At 40.9% G+C, this 21,145-nt stretch overlaps 1 protein-coding gene across 5 annotated transcripts in view; it reads right to left on the reverse strand.

Moving 5' to 3' along the window:
* Positions 1–363: 363 nt before the first annotated feature.
* The window catches only part of BICD2 (BICD cargo adaptor 2), an 80,554-nt gene continuing 59,772 nt past the window's right edge, over positions 364–21,145 (reverse strand). For 2 of the 5 annotated variants that reach the window (XM_083489297.1, XM_083489300.1), the window contains exons 3-8: positions 11,951–12,103; positions 11,118–11,570; positions 9,512–10,531; positions 9,063–9,214; positions 6,282–6,492; positions 364–2,723 (exon numbers count right to left, since the gene is read on the reverse strand). In XM_083489297.1, coding sequence (XP_083345423.1) covers positions 2,718–2,723; positions 6,282–6,492; positions 9,063–9,214; positions 9,512–10,531; positions 11,118–11,570; positions 11,951–12,103 — 1,995 coding nt within the window. In that variant the 3' untranslated portion in view covers positions 364–2,717. Of the gene's footprint in view, positions 6,493–9,062; positions 9,215–9,511; positions 10,532–11,117; positions 11,571–11,950; positions 12,104–21,145 lie in introns of all 5 variants that reach the window. The other 3 variants (XM_083489296.1, XM_083489299.1, XM_083489298.1) reach the window with 2 other exon arrangements.

The raw sequence follows: 21,145 nt of genomic DNA on the forward strand, positions 1-21,145 counted from the left end.
TCAAGTGCAGTGGAAAACACTGGCCTTTCACCAGTACTGCAGCAAAGCTCAACTCAATTGGTTTCTGCATGTGCCTTGCAGGGGCACCATCTTGTCCTTCGCTTCAGGCCTCAAAATGTCTTGTGCCAGTCCTGGATGTACATCTAAAAGCAGGTCGGAAGCCATTCTAAGTCTCGTTAATTTCAATGGGAGTGTTATATACACACATTTCAACCTCTCCCATTGAAATAAAAGGGATTCAAAAGTGATTAACTTTGACTCATGCCTACATGTGTCAGGATTTTGTACATTAATACTGTTAAGAGGTCTACAAATACTTCAGCAAACAAAAGTGGTGCAATTCAAAAACAAACCAGCCAGAAATTCTTCTTTCTCCTTTATTGATACTGCCAATATGACTACCTTTACACAGGTAGATTGCTTTCCTACACAACATGCACTCTTTTTGGATTAATTTGGAATTAATTTGTTTTTGTCTTCTACACCTCCTAAAATTATCAAATTAACACAAGAGCTGTACCTTAATCAGTTTCACGTCTTCCTTTTAAGCAATTATATTAGCTTCCTTTTCCCCCCAAGTCTGTGTAAAGGTTACTTGGCAAGAGTACATGCATATGACAATGAAACGAAGACCAATCCACCACTAAAAGATAATGCACGTAAAAACATAATACAGTACTTTGACATTTCAAATAAATACCCACATAGAGATGTAATTTTAAAATGTAATCATACCACTTATGAATCAATACTGTAACCAAAAAAAAAGATGAAAATATATGTCCCCACCTCTAGGAATAATAAAGTTTCTTCCAGCAAACAGAAATCTTTTCCCCACGTCATTTATTATTACAATTTCTACTCTTTTTTTCTTTTCTTTTCTTTTTAAAGGAAGGTGGTTTCTCCTCCCCTGAAAAGTACCAAATTTGATCATTCAAAGTTACCCTCAACAAATAGCACCAGTAGGTCCATCTTTGTTGATGCACATCTCAGTTTCTGTTTCCTGAAATCACCATGGATTAGATACAACATGCAAGAGAAAAAAATATTAAATGCATTGTTCTTCTTCTTCTTCTTCTTCTGCACATTTGCAAACAATACTATGGTTAACTGATCCACCACCATACAAAGCTACCAGAACACCAATATTCCCAAAACAACCTCTGTACTGCAACCACAAATGTGTTAATACATCTTGCTTCTTATTTTGTTCAATAAAGTTCGTTTGGTTCGCAAAGTATATTTTGGGGTGTTTCTTTTCTTCTTCTTCGTCTTTTAATAGTTGTCTGCTTGTTCTTTTCTTCTATGCCCCTGAATTTGCATGATGAAGTATCATTGACTAACAGAATTTTTTACAATTTGCGCATATATCATCTCTATAGTAGGTCTACCCATTTTAAAAAAAAAAATGTGCGGCAGGGGAGTTTGCACTTATTGCTCCACATCGTGACTAGGTTCCAAAGCCGTGGTTCCTTTCTTTTCGAACAGACTAAGCTAGCCTAGGCTTCTCCCTTTAAAATTATGAAAGGCACTACTGGCAACAATTAAATCACAAAAAGGCGCTGAAATAGAACACCCTAGCACTGACAACTTTAGAATTTGTCTTTCTAAAATGTACCACAATTTGGCACAATAAAACAAAGTAGTAACAAAAACAATTCCAATTTGGAATTTAAGTGGTATAATAGTTGTATAAAATTCTGTTAACCAATCATACACCATTAAGATTTTCCTAAAACCCAGACATTCTGGAATTTATAGGTAACACTAATATTTCTTTTCAAGTGCCTATAACTGTTTTAACCAGAGCAAAGTCAAGTTTTCTTCTTGTTACATTGAACTATTCCTAAGAATAATAATACAATATGAAAAAACCCCAGAATTTGAATACCCTGGATTTCTCAATTAACATGGCAGTTAAAAATCAGTAATTTAAAACAGATAAAGCTTAACATTTTTTAAGAAAGAAAGAAAGAAAAAAGCTGCTGGTGCACAGCACATATACAGTTTAGCAGAACTCCTGGCTTGTGTTGGAAGTTCTTTTCTAAACACAGCGTAGAGCAAAACAATATCGTATAAAACTCTGCCACATGCGGATGGGAAAACAGCTAGCACACGTCCAAAATGGAGAGAGACTATGCGCATAAGTCACTGGATTTTCCCCACCACCCTTTTCATATAAACTCTTCTACAAAAAAGAATAAAAAGACGTTAAAGTAAATAGCAAAATATTAAAAGTGCACAGGTTTAAACAATCAGACCATTGTTGGTTGTTGTTGTTGTTTTACATGAATGCTCTATAATGACAGTTACAAAATAATAATAATAATAATAATAATACCCATGTGAACCTTTCTAATAGGCCATAATAAGCTACCATGGCAATTATCAGATGATGAAGTAGGTTTCTTCAGCATTTGTAAGTTTTCTTCCTGCAGCAGCACTTAAAAGGATAAAGCTTTGTTTGTTTGTATCCAGACATAATATGCCAAAAAGAAAAAAAGATGGTTGAAAGCGAGGGGGAAGAATACCCAACAATGCACGTTGCATATTAAAAATTATGTGGTTTTTGCCTTTTTTAGGGGGGGGAGGGAAAGAGTGGTTCATGGTCAATGGTTTCCATTCTTTGTGCAACAGGCTACCGCCACTTCTAACCACAACGACACAGGCTAAGATACGAAGTTGCACAGTTGCAATAGGCTTCTCCGGGAGCTACTCTACAGCTGGAAAGTGGAAAGTGGGGGGAAAGAAAAAGAACACAAAAAAACATTAGAAATGAAAAAAAGAAAAGAAAAAACCCTGGTCATTATTCTTCAACTCAAGAACGGAAAACTTCAAATACACACAGGGGTGTGCTGCAAGAGCTCCATCGCACATTAGTCAGCTGAGGGGAACCTGTTAGTCTTCTAAGGTAAAGCAGTCGATGCAACTCAGGTGTGCTTTTCAAGCATCTGGAACAATGCTCTGACGCACACTGTTAGCAAAAGCTGTGCAGGAAGAAAAGGTCCTTACAAGTCCTGAATCAAGATGCTACTCAAGCGGTAAGTAGGCAGCGGTGAGTACGCGAGAGAACTTATCAAGGAAGCATAGCGCAGCCCCTCCGGAAACATGCAGCTCAGTCAGTGTACCATGCCAGCCAATGAACAGAACAGGAAGTCATCCAGGAGAAAAGTCCTGCTTTGTAGAGGTAGGTGATGGCTTAGTATGTTTTCCATGCTGTATCCCAACTCAACAAGAGCAAAAAATAAAAGCATTTTTTAAAAACAAAAAAAACCGAGACACTGATTTAGCAGGAGTTAGTCTGAGGAAGCTGGTAGCACAACAGGTGCAAAGCCTGTCCCAAACATCTTTTATCAAAGCTTACACACAACAAGAAGAAAATCACCTGGGGATTATTCAGAGTTTCTCTTCCTAGCAGGTTTAAAACCAATCCGGGCACAGGAAACTGACAAATGTCAGAGTGCATCTGGGCTGCTAGCTAAGCACAGCGACTCTGAATACTCCAGAAGTAAAAGGGTGCAAAGCCTTTGTGGTCGTAAAACAGCCATAGAGATCACCATGGAAATTGTTAGTAAGCCAGCTGAAAACTGTAAATATGCTGTTTTGAGCAATATGAACAGACACTGATGGACACTGTCACCATCTCACAAACACTGAGACTTCCCTATTTCATTCCAGCGAACTTGAAAACTTGCCAATGCTATTGATTCCATAAAACTTCCTTTTCTCCCCCCCCCCCACCTGAGTATTCTTGTGTTACAAGCACCACCAGAGAAAAGGATATATTTAGAAAGGTTATTATCAGCTCCCTATCAATGCAAAAGCAATAGGAACCACTGCTACTAATGGAGCAAAATAGTTCCGTATTCTAAATGCCTAGTTATTCCCAAGGCATTTTGTTTCAAAAGGGGTGGGTTCAAAAGGCCTTTTGGATTATTGTGCATCAAAGAGGAGAAAAGCAGGATTGAACATTTGCTAAAAGGTGTTCTGCTTCTAAAAATATCAAAGCCTGCTAGTAAAGCTCAAAATCAGGAGAATAGGCTGTGTTTTCTGCAAATGTAGTAATAAAGTGAGGTGTATGAGGCTTGCTGTTCTGACACCAATTTTTTTTTTAAATCTTGTGTTTGCTGATTCTTCAGCAATACATTAAAACTGGATCATTCAGAATTGTTTATACATCGGCAGATATAACGTCAATTGTGTGATTTCTAGCTGCCAGATTCTCTGTTTAATATTTTTTTTCTCCTTGCAATTTTTCGCAATTTGTTTTTGTTCCTAATCTCTTGAGGGGTCCAAGCACCACTCTGCTTCCTTCTGCCAGGAAAACAGGGAACACTCCCCTTATTACATTACAGAAACACTGCTATATCTCCTAACTACTTTATAGGCAGAGCGGCAATACAGAGGAAGCAAGCTGCTAATCATCTAAAAAGAATAATGTAAGATGAGGCAGTAACAACACCAAGATTACTGTTATTATTAGCATGGCTTTGGGAGGAGGGGAATATTACTACGGTCAGCAGACGCAGCTGTGCTGTCCTGCATTACTTCTTAGTAGTATTCTAAGCATACAAAGTTATTTGAAAAGAGTACAAAATGAACAGGGCTTTACATTAAAATAAAGTTTGAGGCTAGGCACTTTTGAATTGTTTTGTTTCTTTTTCTTTACAAAAATGTGCCTTGTTGTGCTCCTTAAATTTATCACAATTTAAAAAGCATCATTCCCCACTCCCAGTCTTGTATCATTACAATTTCTATAGGCACCAATTATGAAGTACACTTTTTTAAAAAACAAATATTATCAAACTTATTGAAATTAAGTGGCCAATAAGGCCCCTTAAAAGTTCAATAATGGACAAATCATCTTTTTTATAGATGAATATGCATTTACTAACCTACTTCATAATTATGTAAAAACAAGAATAAACTGGTTATTTTTTTTATTTCCTGTGCCTAGAATGTAGAGCCCTGTGAAATGTGTGCTTGCATTAAAAATGCAATTTTATTTCATCTTATTTTTCTTTTTTGCTTGAACAAAAGACAGAGCTCTGTAATACTATCCTATTAAGCCTTAATACTGACAGTTAAGGAGAGATGCATTGCAACTTGACAATACTAGAACACACTCCTATTAATTCTGTACACGTATACGGTGCAGATATAGTAATAATGAGCATGACCTTACGTGCTTTAAAATCTCATTGATTGAAACAGAAGAGAGTTAAGCACTTGTTTAACTTTCTCAATGAAAATCAAGGAGATTTAAAGTTAGACTAACTTTGGCTGGACGGTGCCCAATATGCAATGCACCTTCTTCCTGGCAAATTACACTGCCAGAAGCAACAACAACATGATACTACAGAAATCTTTGTAGTATATGGTATTGTCGCATAACATAACTGTTCTGAAACATTGAGATCCTAATTTTGCTTTCTTTTAGTGTAAAGTTGCGTTCCAGAATCTCCCCTCTCTCTCTTTTTTAATTGTGCAATTTTCAACAGGTTAACCCTCTGAAGCGAAGCAAGGAAGGAAATCCAGGAATTTCAGAAGGCATCCTTCCTACTAGGTTGTCCTAGCTCTTAACAGCTTATAAGAAAGCTTTTTTTGGCTTTTGCTAAGTGGTAAGAATGAAAGCAACTACCTGCTATAGCAGATTTAATTTAGATTCGTTTCTGGTTCAAAACACAGATTTCGTAACACCCAACATTACACATCTAATTTTTAAGCACTGCATTTCACCACTTTGCAGGCATATTAAACAAGGAGATGGCTCTCGCCAGTGAAATTATCTCCATTGCTTGAAGAACTGCTTAGAACGCAGAAGGGGAAAGGATCACATCTGCGCTAGACAAGCTACAGTTAGTAACGCCAGGCGTCGTACACCTGGCCTGCACCTTTAACACTTACCCATAAACAGCAAAACCAAAGTCGCTCCTTCTGGAAACAGCCAAGGGCTTTTCCATCATTAGCTTGTTAACAGCATCCCCCCTCCCCATGCTTGTGAATCAGTTACAGTTAAGACCACTATAATACAACCTGTATTACATGGTTTAACAACATACTAGTACAAAGCCACGCACCACCGCAACATTAATATAGTGGGGATTTATGCTGACATTCAAACAGCACAAACATCAGATGCATATTTACGGCCTCTCTCTCTCTCTCTCTCTCTCTTTGCCTTCTTAATCGCAATAGATCTTATACTTCTCGCTGCAAAACACCTGGTTATTAAGCACAGATCCTTCGGATCTGTCTCCGCATGACCGTATGTGACTTACACTGGGGTTACTACTCTTGGCTTTGGAAGCAGATTTTGTGCGCACCCTTTTGGACTGCTCATGGTCCAGCTCAAGATGCTCAAGGCGCTGGGTCAAAGCCAGCTTTTGCTGGATGGCCATACGGAGCAAGGAGTTCAGCGTCTTCTTTTCGTCTTCGGCCGCGGCAAGCTGGCGCTGCATTTCGTCCAGCTGGGTGACGTACTCGTCACACCTGCAATGAGAAAGAGCTTTTAAAGCAGCGCGGCTTTTTTGCTACCAGCACCCAAGAGTTGGTTCACGTATTAACTTTCAGACACATTCTTTGGACTCACAAAGGACAGGCTACTCGTACAGATAGCAGGCACTTACATGTCAAGAGAGCATACTGATCTCAGCTGCAGCAGCTTCTAGGGACTCTGAAGGGGCAAAATAGATCTTTCAGCTTGGGAAGGTTGCTATAACTGAGATCCACGAGTTCCTGGCTTACATGTTTGACCGATTATGGAAGCATATGGCTTTCATGACTTACAGAAGTAATCGAGATTAATCAGTTCCAAGACTGCTGTGTCCCAAAGGCTATGAGATGCAAGGTTTTCATAGGGAGCACAAGATTTTGATGTTGACATGTGCTTTTAGCAAGTGAACCCCCAAACACACACAGTAATTTGAGGAGTTACATATCCTTCAACTAATAGGTAAAATTACCAAGTCGGCATCTGTTGACTCTGTATATGGTTAGGCACCTCATATAAATCTCCAGCATTGCTAATATAAAAGAACACAATCTTTCCCTTGTCTTCTGCTCCCTGCTTCACAAAAAGCCTAGGTGATTTTTTCTTAAGGCTGGAGACAGAACTGAATAAAGTATGTGATTTTACATTTTCAGCAATGGGGAATGATAGAATCAGAGTTGTAGAGCTGGAAGGGACCCTGAAGAACATCTAGTCCAACCCCCTGCGATGCAAGAATATGCAGCTGTCCCATATGGGGATCAAACCTGCAACCTTGTTGTTATCAGCCCCATGCTCTAACCAACTGAGCTTTCCGGTTTTTGCTTCTTAGCTCCAGTAGTCCTGGGTGCATTCTGCAATTTGTCTTTCACCTAGCGAAGGACTCCTAATCCTGTTCCATTTTAAGATGGCTTTAACTGCAGACTTTGGGGGCGACAAAATCATGCCTAGATTCTTCTACACCCTGACCCTGTTTTGCTTGCCATAACATCTGAATAGTTCTGGAGAACATGGAAGTTTTCTCACACCTTTGTGACATTTTCATTGTTTCAAAAACAAACCTTGGGGTTTTATTTATTTATTTCATGCTAGTAAACGAGGTTAAGTGCTGTCCATAATTTAATGCAATTCAGAAACTTCTTCATTCAAACAAAAGATATATTATGAAGATCCAGATACTGAGGCAATTCCACTCTGAATGTTACTACACGCCTTATAATTCCGCTATTGAAATGTGTTTGTATTTTTATCAGTATACCCTGAGCTGTAGTTCAAGCCTCATACTGGTTTCTGTTACACAGGAGCAGAGGAAGCTGCCTTATACTGAGTCAGACTTTTGGTCCATCTAGCTCAGTATTGTCTACACTGACTGGCAGCTGCTCTCCAGGACTTCAGGCAAGAGCCTCGCCCAGCCCTGTCTGGATATGCCAGGGATTGAACCTGGGACCTTCTGCTTGCAAGACAAATGCTCGACCACTGAGCGCCCTTCCCCTCAGAGCCTAGGCACGCATTCAGAACTATTGCGATATTTTAAAACCACAGCTATACTGTAGCTCTGCATTGCTCATCCTCCTATGTTAGTTCAGGACACCATAATTTCAATTTATTGCCTTTTCCTTGCTGGAAGGCATCCCTAATACGTTTTATGTAAGCATAAAGGCAGCTCTAACATAACAGCTAAGAAACAGTCTTCAAAAAAGAGATGCTGTGCCTTCTGGTGCTGGATAAAGACCTTACAGATTGCTGTGCATGACTTTCAGTGCTATTTAAGCTAGGTATCCCATGTGCACACATGGGCATGTGCACACACATGACTGCCAGGGTTGGACTAGAACCTTCTTGCTTTCATATGGTAAAAATGACACAAACTCAACTGCTGGGATTCTGTGTGTGTGTGTTGCAGGCTGAGCAAGTGTAACATTTTTGAAGGCCTTACTTTTGTGTAAAATCAGAAAAAAAATGTGTATTTAGCAGCACGATCTTATGCACGTGAACTTGGATGTCATTGTGTTCATTGGGACTTACTCTCTAGTATAGATCTGCATCCTTAGTGTGCAATATAATTTCTCTCTCTTTCACACACACACACAAAATTCACTGGCCATGTTGAGATGTGACTCTTGCAATAATAAACCATGGAGTACGCAGATTACCTTGTGCGCAAGCTAAGTGCTTATGCATTCAGCTCAAGCCCTCTCTGCTTCACTCTTCCCTTCCTTGAGTGGGGAAAACAAACCATGGAGCAGTTGACTTCATGTGGTGTTCAAACCAGCTCTGACAGTTTGCTTCTACCAAACCAACCATAACTGGGAAGCTACTTTTTTGCCGTAAAAACATACCATGAGTGCTGCTTTGGATAGAAAGCTAAGCTACCAGCTCTGTGGTTTGTTTCTCTGCTCAAGGAGTGAAGGAGCACAAGCTAATTCATCAGACTATGGTTCATGGTGCTACCACCAAACACGGCCACTGAGGAAGCTTGTATCAGTACATTTCCCAGGGTACATTGGTACTGTAGCAAGTTCTATTTGTTCCCCCCGTTACCAACTTTTGCTGACATTTCAATGTATTTTACCTGGTAGCAAACATGGCCCTCAGAGAAGAGAAGGTAGCAGCATCTTCTTTTAAAGCCTTCAGCTCATTACGCAGCTTCATCATGGTCTCTGTAACCATGGCCTTTTCATTTTCATACTTGCTTTTCAAGTTGGCCAGAGCAACTTCTGCTGTCTTAAAAGTTTACCGAAAACAGCAAAAGAAAATAGGAACAGTTAATGGGATTATAGAGAATTAAGAAATGGAGAACATCCAAGAACATCAGAGTTCCACTCCTGTTTGGAACCTTTACCAGGATCTGAACACAGATCGCCAATGAGTACCCTAAGGTAGTCGTCTACCTTAGTGTATTGTGCACGTGTGAAGAGACTATTAAAAATATTATTTACATGGATGGATGCATATCACCATTTGTCTAATGAATCCCTTTTGTTGACAACGTAAGCTGTGTAAAATTACAGGACCGCTTACCTGTTTGTTAGCCTTTAGGACAGTCCTCAGAGTTGCTATCTGCTCCCTCTTGGTGCTTAGCAGAGATTTCAGCTTCAGGATTTCCTCCATTAGAGCCTCTTTGTCTTTGTCTCCTACCGGCCCGAGTTCCTGGGTGGTCACCCGCTGCCGAGACAGCTCTGTCGTTCTGTCAACCGCTTGTTGCAGATGCTTGATCTGGTCGCGGATTATGGCAATCAGGTTGTAAATGTTCATGGGCTCCTTCCGGGGATCAGATACTGGGGACGGGAGAGACGACACTGGCGAAGGACTGCTGTCCCCACTCCCACTTTCTGATTTTCCTAAGTCTATGGACAACAAGCCTTTAGAGAGCAGGATGGGCGATTTGCGGCCTTTGCCCTCTGGACTGGTACGGCCTCCTTTACCCTCTTTGTAGTAATCCAGCATGACCCGGTTTGGAGTTTCATTGTTGCACATGCAGACATGATGGTACAAGTTGGCTAACTCCTCGCTGAAGGAGACCAGCTCATCCTGAGCTACGCTGAGGCTTCCCTGGGTTTCTCCAGCAACATCACTTACTTTCTTGAGTTCCTTCTCCAGTCTAACCACCTGCTCTCTATCTTGCCTGCTAGATTTTTCCAATGAAGTAATCTTTTCGGTCAGAGCTTGAGATTCGGTCTCATACCTGCTCTTCTCCTCTTCGTATTTGGATTCGCACTCTTCATATTTGGATTTTAGGCCTTTGAGCTCATCTTTTAAGTCACTAATCTCTGCCACAGCCACTTTGTACTTGCATTCCAGAATCTCTGGGCCATTGATGTCAACCTCATAATAATCTCCATCTTCGTGGCTATCTCGCTCCTTTTCATTGTCGAGAGCTGACTGGCGCTCCTTGCTGACCTGGAGCTTTTTCATGGCACTGAGGTTCTCGGTGAGCCGGACTACCTTCTCATTCTGCTCAGACAGAGCCCCTCGGGTGTTCTCCAGCTGCTTTTGGAACTCTTGGAGTGTAGACAACAAATTCATTTTTTCTCTTTCCATCTACAATGAATAAAAAGCAATGTTTACTCTTTCTCAAAGTGCATCTACTATAACATCTGTCATAAAGGATACATGGCTCATTCTTTGCGTATATAAAATTCCTGGGTTCAACTTCCAGGACCTCCAGTGCTAGTTACAAACAGGCAGTTGTACAAGATGACCCTTAGCGTCCCTTCCAACCCTACAATTCTATTATCCTGTGTACACACAACCCCTTTACCCTTCCTTCATGGTGTGAGCAACCAAACCAGGAAGTCTTCCATTAACAGTAGTACCATGGGTACCAGCTTCAGAGCAAGCTATGATATTGAGCCTATTGGTAATAATAATAATATCAAGAACCACTTTGTTCATAAATGGCTTTTGATAAATACTTAGGGCCAGATTCAACTAAATAGCTGCACCGTGGGAAGTTTCACTAGTACAATGGGGCTTCCCCCCTCTTCATTCCCCTGCACACACCCCAATCAGGTCAGCGTAACCCCCAGTACAGTGCCTAGAAGAGGAGAAAGCATTTCTTCAGGCGATAAGAAATGCTTGCACTGACAGAACAATCAAATTCCAGCCACAGTTAGCAAGGATTTACCTGCATAAGCTGCTGTTTCAGCTTCTGGATTTCAGATATATTCAACTCACTCAAGAGATCAGACACAAGACTAGGCGCTGGAGGGAAGCTCTCGCTTTTCTTCGGCGTTGATGCCTTATTATTGCCATTGTTGATTTTACTCAGGCAGTTCTGCTCAAAGCCGTTCACAATTTCATCATTATTGGGCTCTGTGGTCTCATCGCTGAACTTCAGCCCATCCAGAGAGAAGTTCAAATGGCTCGTGTACATGGAATCATTGATGTTCATATAATGAGACAGCTCCTTCCGAAGGTTGTTCTTCTGCTCTCGTTCGGTCTTCAGGGTCTCCAAGGCCTCCTCAAGCTGGCGCTCAGATATCTCTTTTAACCTTATGGCATCTTCCAGTTGGCTGTTGAGGAACTCGGTCACTTCTTCAAGCCTCTTGATTTCATGTTTCAGCCCTTCAAATTCCACCTAGGACACAGAAAGTATCACTAAAATGCCTGACACCAAAAACGGGGAGAGGTGAAGCAGGAAACGCTCACCGTTGCTTACTAGTAGGAAGAGGGGGACACGAGGGGGGGGGAGGATCAGCACCATGCAGCAAATGCACCGGCAGAGCCAATGTGGCCACCTTGCCTCTCTCCCTCTTGTTAGGCAGCGCAGATCCTGCTGTCGGAGGGTTAGGTAAGCACTGCTGCCCCTAAACTTCATCTGCTCTTAGTCATGGGGTTCAGAGGGCTGAAATCTGTGGCATCAGAGAACAGCTACAAGCTTTCACAAGCACAACTGAATCTGAATCTGAATCTGAGCGCCCCCCCCCCCAAGCAAGATATGGCCATTTCAATACCCACCTGGTTCTGCTTCAGGACTGACACTTGCTTCTGAAGGCAGATGTTCTCCTCCTCGAGCTCAGTGTAATCTTGCAGCAAACGGGCTTCTCGGAATTTGTACTCTTTAATGTCGTCTCGCAACCGACCCCTTTGGAGTTCCACGTTCTGATTTATCTGCAACAGGTAATAATAATAATAATAATAATAATAATAATAATAATAATAATACTTGACTACAATTTGCGTCTGCCACAAAAACTTACAGTCTCAAAGATTGTAACCAATCACCAGATGTTTCACAAAATAACCATGCGTCTTCCTCATTCCCCTTGCCCAGAAAAGGAAGCACCATAAAGAGTATAAGCCCCTAAGGGGTAGAAATTGATTTTTTTTTAAAAGGAGCATCTTTTCAACAGGCCATATGCTTCAAGTGCTAATTTAAAAACTGTATGTCCGCATTTAGCAATTTCTTTAAAGTGGCCATTAAACATTCTAAAAGGCTGCTATAAAGAGGAGACAACATGACCTCGTAGAATCAGGATGGATGCTAACTAGTGCTTTTAAAAGCAAGCATGGCTTGTTCTTTATTTATTAAAGAGAACAAAATTGACCAGAGAAAATGTGGAGTCGCTTTCTCTTGAGGTTTAAAATGTGGAGTAAAGGAGCATCTGTCAGATACAATTTAAGTACAGAGAAGAAAGGCAATGGACCTGTGACGCTCCTATGAATCCATGATTTATGTAAATTGTTTGTTAAATGTTCTCATCAATTTGGGAGGGTGGAGCGTAGGGAGAAGAGGCAAAAATGAAAGCTGTGGACCACAACTGGTGAGTTGGAACATACCAAGATTGCAGCCCTAAAATATCACCTCCATTCCCCGTCTGCCCCCTGCATCATATTCTGTACGTGTGTGTGTGTTTTGACAGCCTTGGTAAGTAACATAGCACAATTGTTAAAATGATACTTGTAAGAAAGGAAGGGTTACAAAGAAATCATGTTTGTGGTAATAGCGTAATCTGACCTAAAGCCTTTTGTTGTTTAGGACAGAAGCCGAATAACGTGAGCAACAAATCCAATAAAGCTAACAATAGCTGTCACTCAGGCTGGGATTAAACCATGCAAGTCAGTCCTACTGGTCCCACCGGAGAAGAAAATAGAGCAGCACAACCTGCACAGCTGGGGGCTGACCACATAGCCATACAATATATTAAGGGTGGAGCAGCTTGTTTCTGTTCTGTTATCAGTTTCACATGTGCTCGATCACAGGCCTGTTCCCTCCTTGCTCCGCGGATTTTAAAAAAATCACATTTAAACAGTACTCGTTTTTAATACATCTTATGCCCAGCTACCCCTCAAACACACATTTTTAAATGGCATTTCCATGCATCTTCCCTGGGTATGTGCATTTTTGTTTGCAGGTTTTGAAACTACACTGTAAATTTCAGAGAAGTGTGAGATATGACTGCTGGCTGCATTCTGATCAACATTTAAGTCCACGACTGGCAAATCAGGTCAGAGCGCTTCCAAATGCAAAACAAACAAATTTCTTCACTGAGCCTACAACAGATACAGTCAACGAAAAGAGCACAACCCATCTTTCGGAGCTATGTAGCAACATACAGAGCCTCTCATTCAAGGCGTACCTGGAAGAGATCTAAAATTTAAGGTAGAGAAAGACTGAAAATGAGAATTCCACACTTTAACCTCTATGGGGCAACCTCTTTAGTCCAAGAGACGCATTCCTGCCCAGTGGGCTGGTCCAAAAGTGAAGGCTACACAGGTGACCATGGTTAGCTAAAAGCAGCCTCACTGGCCAAAAGCAAAGGGCTGAAGGGCTGAAATAAGGCTGCAGGCCAGACATTCCCCACTGCTGACCAAGGGCTATGATGTAGCTCTAGCACAGCTGTAGATGCTTTGTACATTGCCTGGCATCACTTTGCAGTTAAAAAGAGGAGGAGGAGGAGGCGGCCAGGAAAAAGTGTTCACACCATCCAGCTGGGTATGCAGAGTCCTGGGAGACAACAGTGCTCAATGGGGAACGTTGAGCAGAGCAGCCAGCAAGAATGTAGAAGGCTGTGCAAAACCACAGTGCACACATCACTCAAAGCCAGAATGGCCACAGACCAGCAAATCTGAAGTAAAATCAAGGAACGGCACTCAGCTCTAGTGGATCCCTGTCCCAAAATACTAGCACTTCTTTTTTATTGTCCTTTTTTTGTAATAAACTTTTGACAATCCATATGTTTACAAGTTTCTTATAATAAACTTTTTTTTTTTACAATCTATATCCATTCAAAAGAAATTACAGGTTTGCACCTAACGACCTAAACCCCTACTCTTGGTTTGCCTAATGAAGGTATTGCCCTGATATTGTTACCGAAACCTTTCTCACGAGAAAGCCCAGCTACCTTTACGTTTTACAATTTAATTATCTGTTTGCTTTTAAATTGCGCATTAAAAATTTGTTGTTCTCTAAGCAAATCGCATCATATTAACTTTACTTGCTTTAGTTTAATAATTGTTTCTGTGCTTGCTTATCTCGGGAAAAGGCGCTCTCCTTTATTCCTGATGTGAGTAAAAACTTTCCATGGAAGAGGAATCTGGGAGGCAGTGGCAGCGAAAGAGATGGGGTAGATTTCATTGCTGCTGGGTGGTTGAGAAGTTCCACAAATCCCTTCCACTGCTTATCAGTCATCTAGTAGGGTAACGCCCTTGGGACTGTGGGAAGAAGGCTTGCAGCATCGAGATTGTTTTTGTTCAGGAGGGCTTGGAGAAAGGGTTAAGAAATAGTGAAACCAGTCTCCATGTGGTGTGTCTAGTAATGGAAGAAGGAAGAACAGCTGGCTTGCATCTCAGAAAGGCCAGAGGCAGCTGAATGTCTCTGAGGAGGCCGCAGTTTGTGTTCCCTGCCCCCATTTCTGCTGCCTGTTACTGGTATGAGAACTAGTGACCCAGTAAGACTGTGCCAGCCTTCAGCTGTCTCAAAGGTATTCACTGAAGAGATTGGAAGAACCTGTTGCTACATTGATATTACTTATTAAGAATTAGAAATGACTGCTTCCCATAAGAGCTTTTCTCAGCAAACATCAGAAATTAAAAATATCGTGTTTTCCTACACAGCTGCTGTTTTATTTCTACACATTTTTACAGCTGTTTAATCACTCCCTCTCCTGCTTTTCTGCTCTCTGGTTTATTTAAAGTTTTCCATTACAACTAAGCCTAAAAGCTTAGTAAATGTTTTCAATCCAAACAGAGGTTCATACCTCTAAGAGTATACGTGATTTTAGATAACATTTCTGGAAGACTCAATATATATATATATCAAATATATCAAACTGTAAATTTCCTGTTGCAATTGTTCCAGGGAAGACTATTTTGCATAGATGGATCACAATTTTAAAACATCCAGATATTTCTGGAATGAGGAAGGGAATTAACATAAATGTTTTCGCCATCTTGAAAATGGTGCCCTGTGTAATTTACTGCATGCCAAGAAACTTTAAAGGGGCAAATTAAGTGAGCCAAGACCTTGTCGAAATTTCCAAGTACAAGGTACATTATTGGCAAAGTGTTTCTGCTTACCTAAGACACATGACACACTATGTAAAAGATGCATATAACATGTTAAGTAGGAAGAAGTGCTCTAACACACACCACACACACACACACACACACACACACACATTTCAGGCAAGGATTGTTGTAATTGTGCTGGTGAATTTCCATTCATTTACATCCGGTTGTGTTACTGGGTGAGGAATTGCACTCTCACTATACTCAACGTTTTGGTGACATAAATGAAATCAAGACTTACCACTCCAAGAAATATACCTTAAATCCACCCACAGAAAGCTAACTGCACGTTTCTTGCATTTCCCAGCTAGCAACTAAATCTCAGGCCTTGATGGCAAGTTAAAGCACAAGGCAATTTATTCGGAACAGAGGGAGCTGTTCATGGGCATTACTTTTCAAAAACAGAGTCATTATAGATTGCTTTGGTAAGACAAATAAATGGATTCCAAACTGACATTTCCCAAGAGAACTGTCCAAGATAAGAAAAACCAAATGATTTCAAACCAATAATTCAAAAAAAATAAAATAAAAAATCTTTACTTATTTCACTGTTTGGTCTTCATTTAGATTCTAAATTTAGAATATGGGCCACCTCTTGGGCAACGAATGTCACAAACTCTTGAGTGACCAGATCTGCCCGTCCCTTTTGGAGTCAGATGGAGCACAGCGTTCATCTTACAGCACCGGCTGGTTCATGGCAATGTTGCATGTTGCTACCAATCTTGCTTTCAGGCTTTCAGAGCCTACCAGCTGCCATGTCTCATTAATGTCCTGTGTGCAAAAAGTCCAGAAATCGATTTTATCTCATACAAGGGGGGGGGGAGTAGTTTGAAGCCGAGACCAACAAATAGTTCACCACTGCCACCCAGATAACGTTTCAAAGTCAAAACAGTGGAAAAGGTATTAAAAGATCTTTTGCAGCAGAGAGTGTTTGGCAGGAATTAATGCACCAAAGAGGGGAAGTGGGTAAGATTTGAAAACGTCTCCCAAACACTGCACTAAAACAATAACGAAATAAAGGGAAAGGGTCTCTTTGAGATAAGACACATCTTAACATGTTGTTACACTGGCAACTAGCTATTTGTGCATGTGACTGCTAGTTATACATTTTAGATTTATGAATGAACATTAAGAGATGATTAGGAATTTGGGGCATCGTATCGCTCAACCAGAAGTCAAACCTTTATCATCATTGCAAGTGAACATTTGCAATGTTTGGCTTTGGCTTACCTTGAGCTAAGTGAAAGCAGTGGCCAGCCCCAAGCCCTGGCAGAGTCTCTTTCCTTGCCAGTGAAGCAAAGCAGGATCCTGACACTCTGTTTTTCATTGCTGCCAAGGGGAAGACCCTACAGCTGGGTCTGGGATCATCTGCTATCTACTTCCTGCACCCAAAATTAAGTTGTTAGGCCTTGGGGAAGGGAAGGCGATTGTGACTTGCAAGATCAAGGATTCCATTTCAAATCCTGCTTGCAACAATTCGGCGCTTAAATGCTTGTGACACTTCCAGGATGATGTGCTTCTTCCCTAACATAGGATCTCACAGAGTGCGGGCAACCTAACATATGGGGATGTAAAGTTACAAAAAAATTAGCAATCTGGCTGTTCTAGTCCTTTCCCAGGTTTTTCTGCCTCCCTCAATCATGGGACAACCATGAGCCACACCTATTGGGATCTGAGTCAATGTTAAGCCATCAAGCAGCCACCCTGTCTTCAGTGACAAACAAAGCATACAGACAGTAGTGACATCAGTATGGCTCAATGAGCATGTCATGTTGTTAAGGCAAATTAAAATTGGTTCTCTTTTAGAAAGGAAACAAACTTCTAGCTGCCACCCAACCTAATTGGCAGTGGTTGCAGGAAGCAGAGGCCCTGCCAACACTGTTGGATACGGTGGCTGGATCTAGCATCTTCCTTTAGCTCTCTGCTCCTCTTCACTGCAAGACGAGATTGAACAGGAGAAGGAACTGGAACAAAGGGCTTGGTGGACTGCCTAGGGCTGTGTCACACGCCTGCCTAACCCATATTGTGACAGATGTGTGCAGCAACACAATAAAGCAGGAGGAGTGAACCTGTAATCCTCTAGAGATTCCTGGACTACAATTCCCATTATCCCTGTTGGCCATGCTGGCTAGGGCTGGTGGGAGCCCAGTAACTTAGGGGGGCAGCAGGTCCCCCCACCTTTGCAAGAAGCAAAGAGTGGTGGACCATTGCCTGAAAAACAAACAAACAAAAAAAATAACAAAAGCAAGAATACCACACACAACAAGGCATGACAAAGGGAATTCCAAAGATGGGATATAACTGTTCTGTGGTGTAGAAAGGTGAGAACATAAAGGCAGAGGAGGATTGGGACTGCAGTGTGGTGCTCCAATAGTTAACTAATTCTGCCCTCTCATGCCCTTGATTTTGCCCAGCTCAGGTGTCAGCTCACTAGAAGTTTCGTAGATAAGAGAAATGGATATTGTTCCACAGAACTACATGATATAATCACCCAGTTCTCACACTAATGTGACATTTTAAATTCGGTTAAAGCTGCAGGGCTAACAGAACCTTTTCGTTTTTGGCGTATCTGCAAAATAGATATCTCGTTTGGCTGTTTTCTTTTTAAACTAAGCAAGAAAGAAATCTTTCATCAGCAAAGACCTTACAGGAATAACAAAATTATTGCTGAGGAATGGCATCTACTGGTCATCGATTGACTGTGGTCTGGCCCTCTTCTCTAGAAACTCTTTGGACAGGGGTCTAAAGTTTCAGATAAACCTTGCCAATTTAGTGGCCCATCTTTTTGACAATGAACAGTCAGGGGGGGGCATCATATGTGTAGCCTAAAGTAGTCATAAAATGATAATAGAGTCCAGAACTGTAACCCAGGGGGAGGCTTTCCTTGACATTTATTCATACTATTTTCATAAAACAACACCCCAGAATCTTTTATTCCTTCAGAGGCAGGTCTTTGTGGGAAGCCTATGCTGATTAATGGGGACAGAAAGGAAATCCCTTGGAAAAATATACCCTGAGACTGTTTAATGTCTGTCCAAATTACCATCTCTTCCCATTTGTTTCTCCAAATTGTACAGCAGCTGAAAGGCATCATTTGTGGGGAAATTGAACAGGTTTCTTCATAACAAATGTTACATTTTTATTTAATGGAAGCAAGGATATTTTCTAGTGTTTTTTCTTTCCCTCCCCAACCTCCCAGGAAAATAATGCTATGCAGAAATGGCAGGACAAATAACCGTAGTTATATGCCAGCTTTCCAAATATACTTTTAATTTTAGGTTTACTGTCTGCATGGGAACATATTCAAATTCGAGTGATGGATGCATTGATCATTCGTGGCAAGGATTAGTCAAGCTTATGCCTGATCCTTGGATCCCATATCCAGAATGAAGGGGGGGAGGAATGCCTCCAAATTTAGGAGTCTCAGCTGTGGCTGCAACTGTGGTGAGCAATCTAAAGGATGTCAACACCACTAATATGAATTAAAACTGGCAGGGTCTATCATATTTGTGAGACTACTTCTGGGTCTTTGGAAAAACAAAAACAAAGAAGGGTCAATAGAAAACTGAATATAGTTACAGCACTGAAGAAGAAGAGATGCAGTTAGTTATTCTAGTCCAGCCTTCTTCATCTGGTGCCCTCCAAGTAGTTAGGACTGCAACTCTCGCCAGCATTTGCAAGCTGTCAGAACTTTTAGTGTGCTAGTAGCACCTGTACTTTGGAACTCCCCATGTAGTGCATTGTGCGCACTGTCATGCCTATCTGTGACATTATTCTCAGTCTGAAGTGTGGGCATGACCGAGCCTCACACACTCCCCTTCTTTTTTAACTGAAGGAAGTGAGAAGGGTCGTCACAGGCACTGCGGTGCAGTATCTGAAGAAAGGCCTCTAAAACACTGTGATTTAACAGTTCCAGTTAACTTGTGTGCAAATAAAGAACACACCTCGGGCCATGGTACTCATGCATAGACTGGCTAAGTTTCTAGCAAGATCCTGAATTCTGAAGGGGAAAAAATAGAATAAAATCCTATTTTTTCAAGCATGTCCATCTTACAGCATCTTTTTGTGAAAAGCAGGGCAGGAAAAGGATGTTTGGGATTCATAAACTAAGCTGTGCGAATAAATATTTAAATATCTGTTACATTTATGAAGTTGTTTGAGGCAAAACCTTTGTAAAAATGCTGAGTGTCTGTTTTTTTAATTGATTTATTTTTTATGCACAGTTGCATTTTGGAAAGCAGACTTTTATATGCTATATTTTTATATTAAAAAATTAATAATAGTAGAATATTATGTTGTGCCCCAGTCATGGTAGTAAATCATGACGTGCTTTAGAGAACGAAAAATGAGGATGGAAAGGGTAAAGTTAGAAGGAGAATGTGTAAATAAAACTACTAAAACTGTGTTGTGCTTAGTGTTGAGATTAATTGAGCCATGACTTTAAAGGCGAAAAATCTTTAGAAATGTATTACTAGCCTAGGGTGCCACCTTCAAAAACAAGAGGAACTTGTGTGTTTGTGCAGGGGAATGTGGCCTTCCAGATGATGTTGTACTCCTGCTCCCATTAACCCTAGCCAACAAGAGCAAAGGTCAGGGATTATGGGAGCTGTAGTACAACAGCACCTGGAAGGTCCCAGTTTCCCCATCCCTGGGTCTAGTAAATTCTAGATTTAGGTTCATCTACTGCATGAATCTGCAGGGATAATTCAATATGAGACTGGGACAAAATTAATAAGGATAACCTTGGGCTGAGGAGGGAAGCAGTTTGCTTTACAATTTGACAGGCTTCTTCTACAGCGAACCTTTTCAGGATCTGGAATTCAGGACTTTTAAATTAATGCAATAATTACCCTGAAATCTGTTCCTCACCCCCACACTAACAAGCACTATTTAGAAACAACCTAATTGTGGTTCTTTTGGGGTGGGTATACAGCTTATTCTTTAGCAGACTGAGGGTCAAAATAAAAGTCAAGGTATGCTACATCTAAAAACACACAGAGCCCCCCCCCAAAAAAAAAATCAGGATGTGGTTTTTGATGACATAACGGTTTAATTAAAAGTTAAGTGATCTTCAGTCGTGCATGGTATGAGTTCTCAAATAATAGAGTACAGTCAGGATAAAGAACTTCAATACACTTATTCATTTAGTATATAAAATTGAAACATTAAATTGTGTCTGCCCTGATAAAACCAAAATTTCCTGAAAAGGTTGTACACTTCAAAATCAGGCTGTATCTCCAGATTTCTGTTAGATGCCAAGACTTTCTACACTGTCACCTTTAAAAGATATGTTCTGCTTTATAATATCTTTCTTTCAAGTATATCAATGCACAACATCAATAAAGCAAATCAGGAACAGATGCCTCCTTAAATAATATGCAAAGCAAACCAAGCACATTTCCATGACAATTCATCATCTTTGGAATGCTTTTTTCCCATTATGGGCTCTCAAAAGGGCTACAAATGATAAATGATAGATTCTCACTGAGTGAAATAGAAAATTCTTATAATTATTGTAGAGGGGGAGTAAAAGAAAGAAAAACTGTCAGTTTAAAATCAGCTTTGATGAAGATAAAAGGTGAGAAACCCAACAGCTGCCATCTGCTACAGCCCACAGTATGCTGAGGGAGCGCCCAGCAGTGG

This window comes from Podarcis liolepis (genome assembly GCF_965112155.1).
Source record: "Podarcis liolepis genome assembly, chromosome: 2".
Classification (NCBI taxonomy): Eukaryota; Metazoa; Chordata; class Lepidosauria; order Squamata; family Lacertidae; genus Podarcis; species Podarcis liolepis.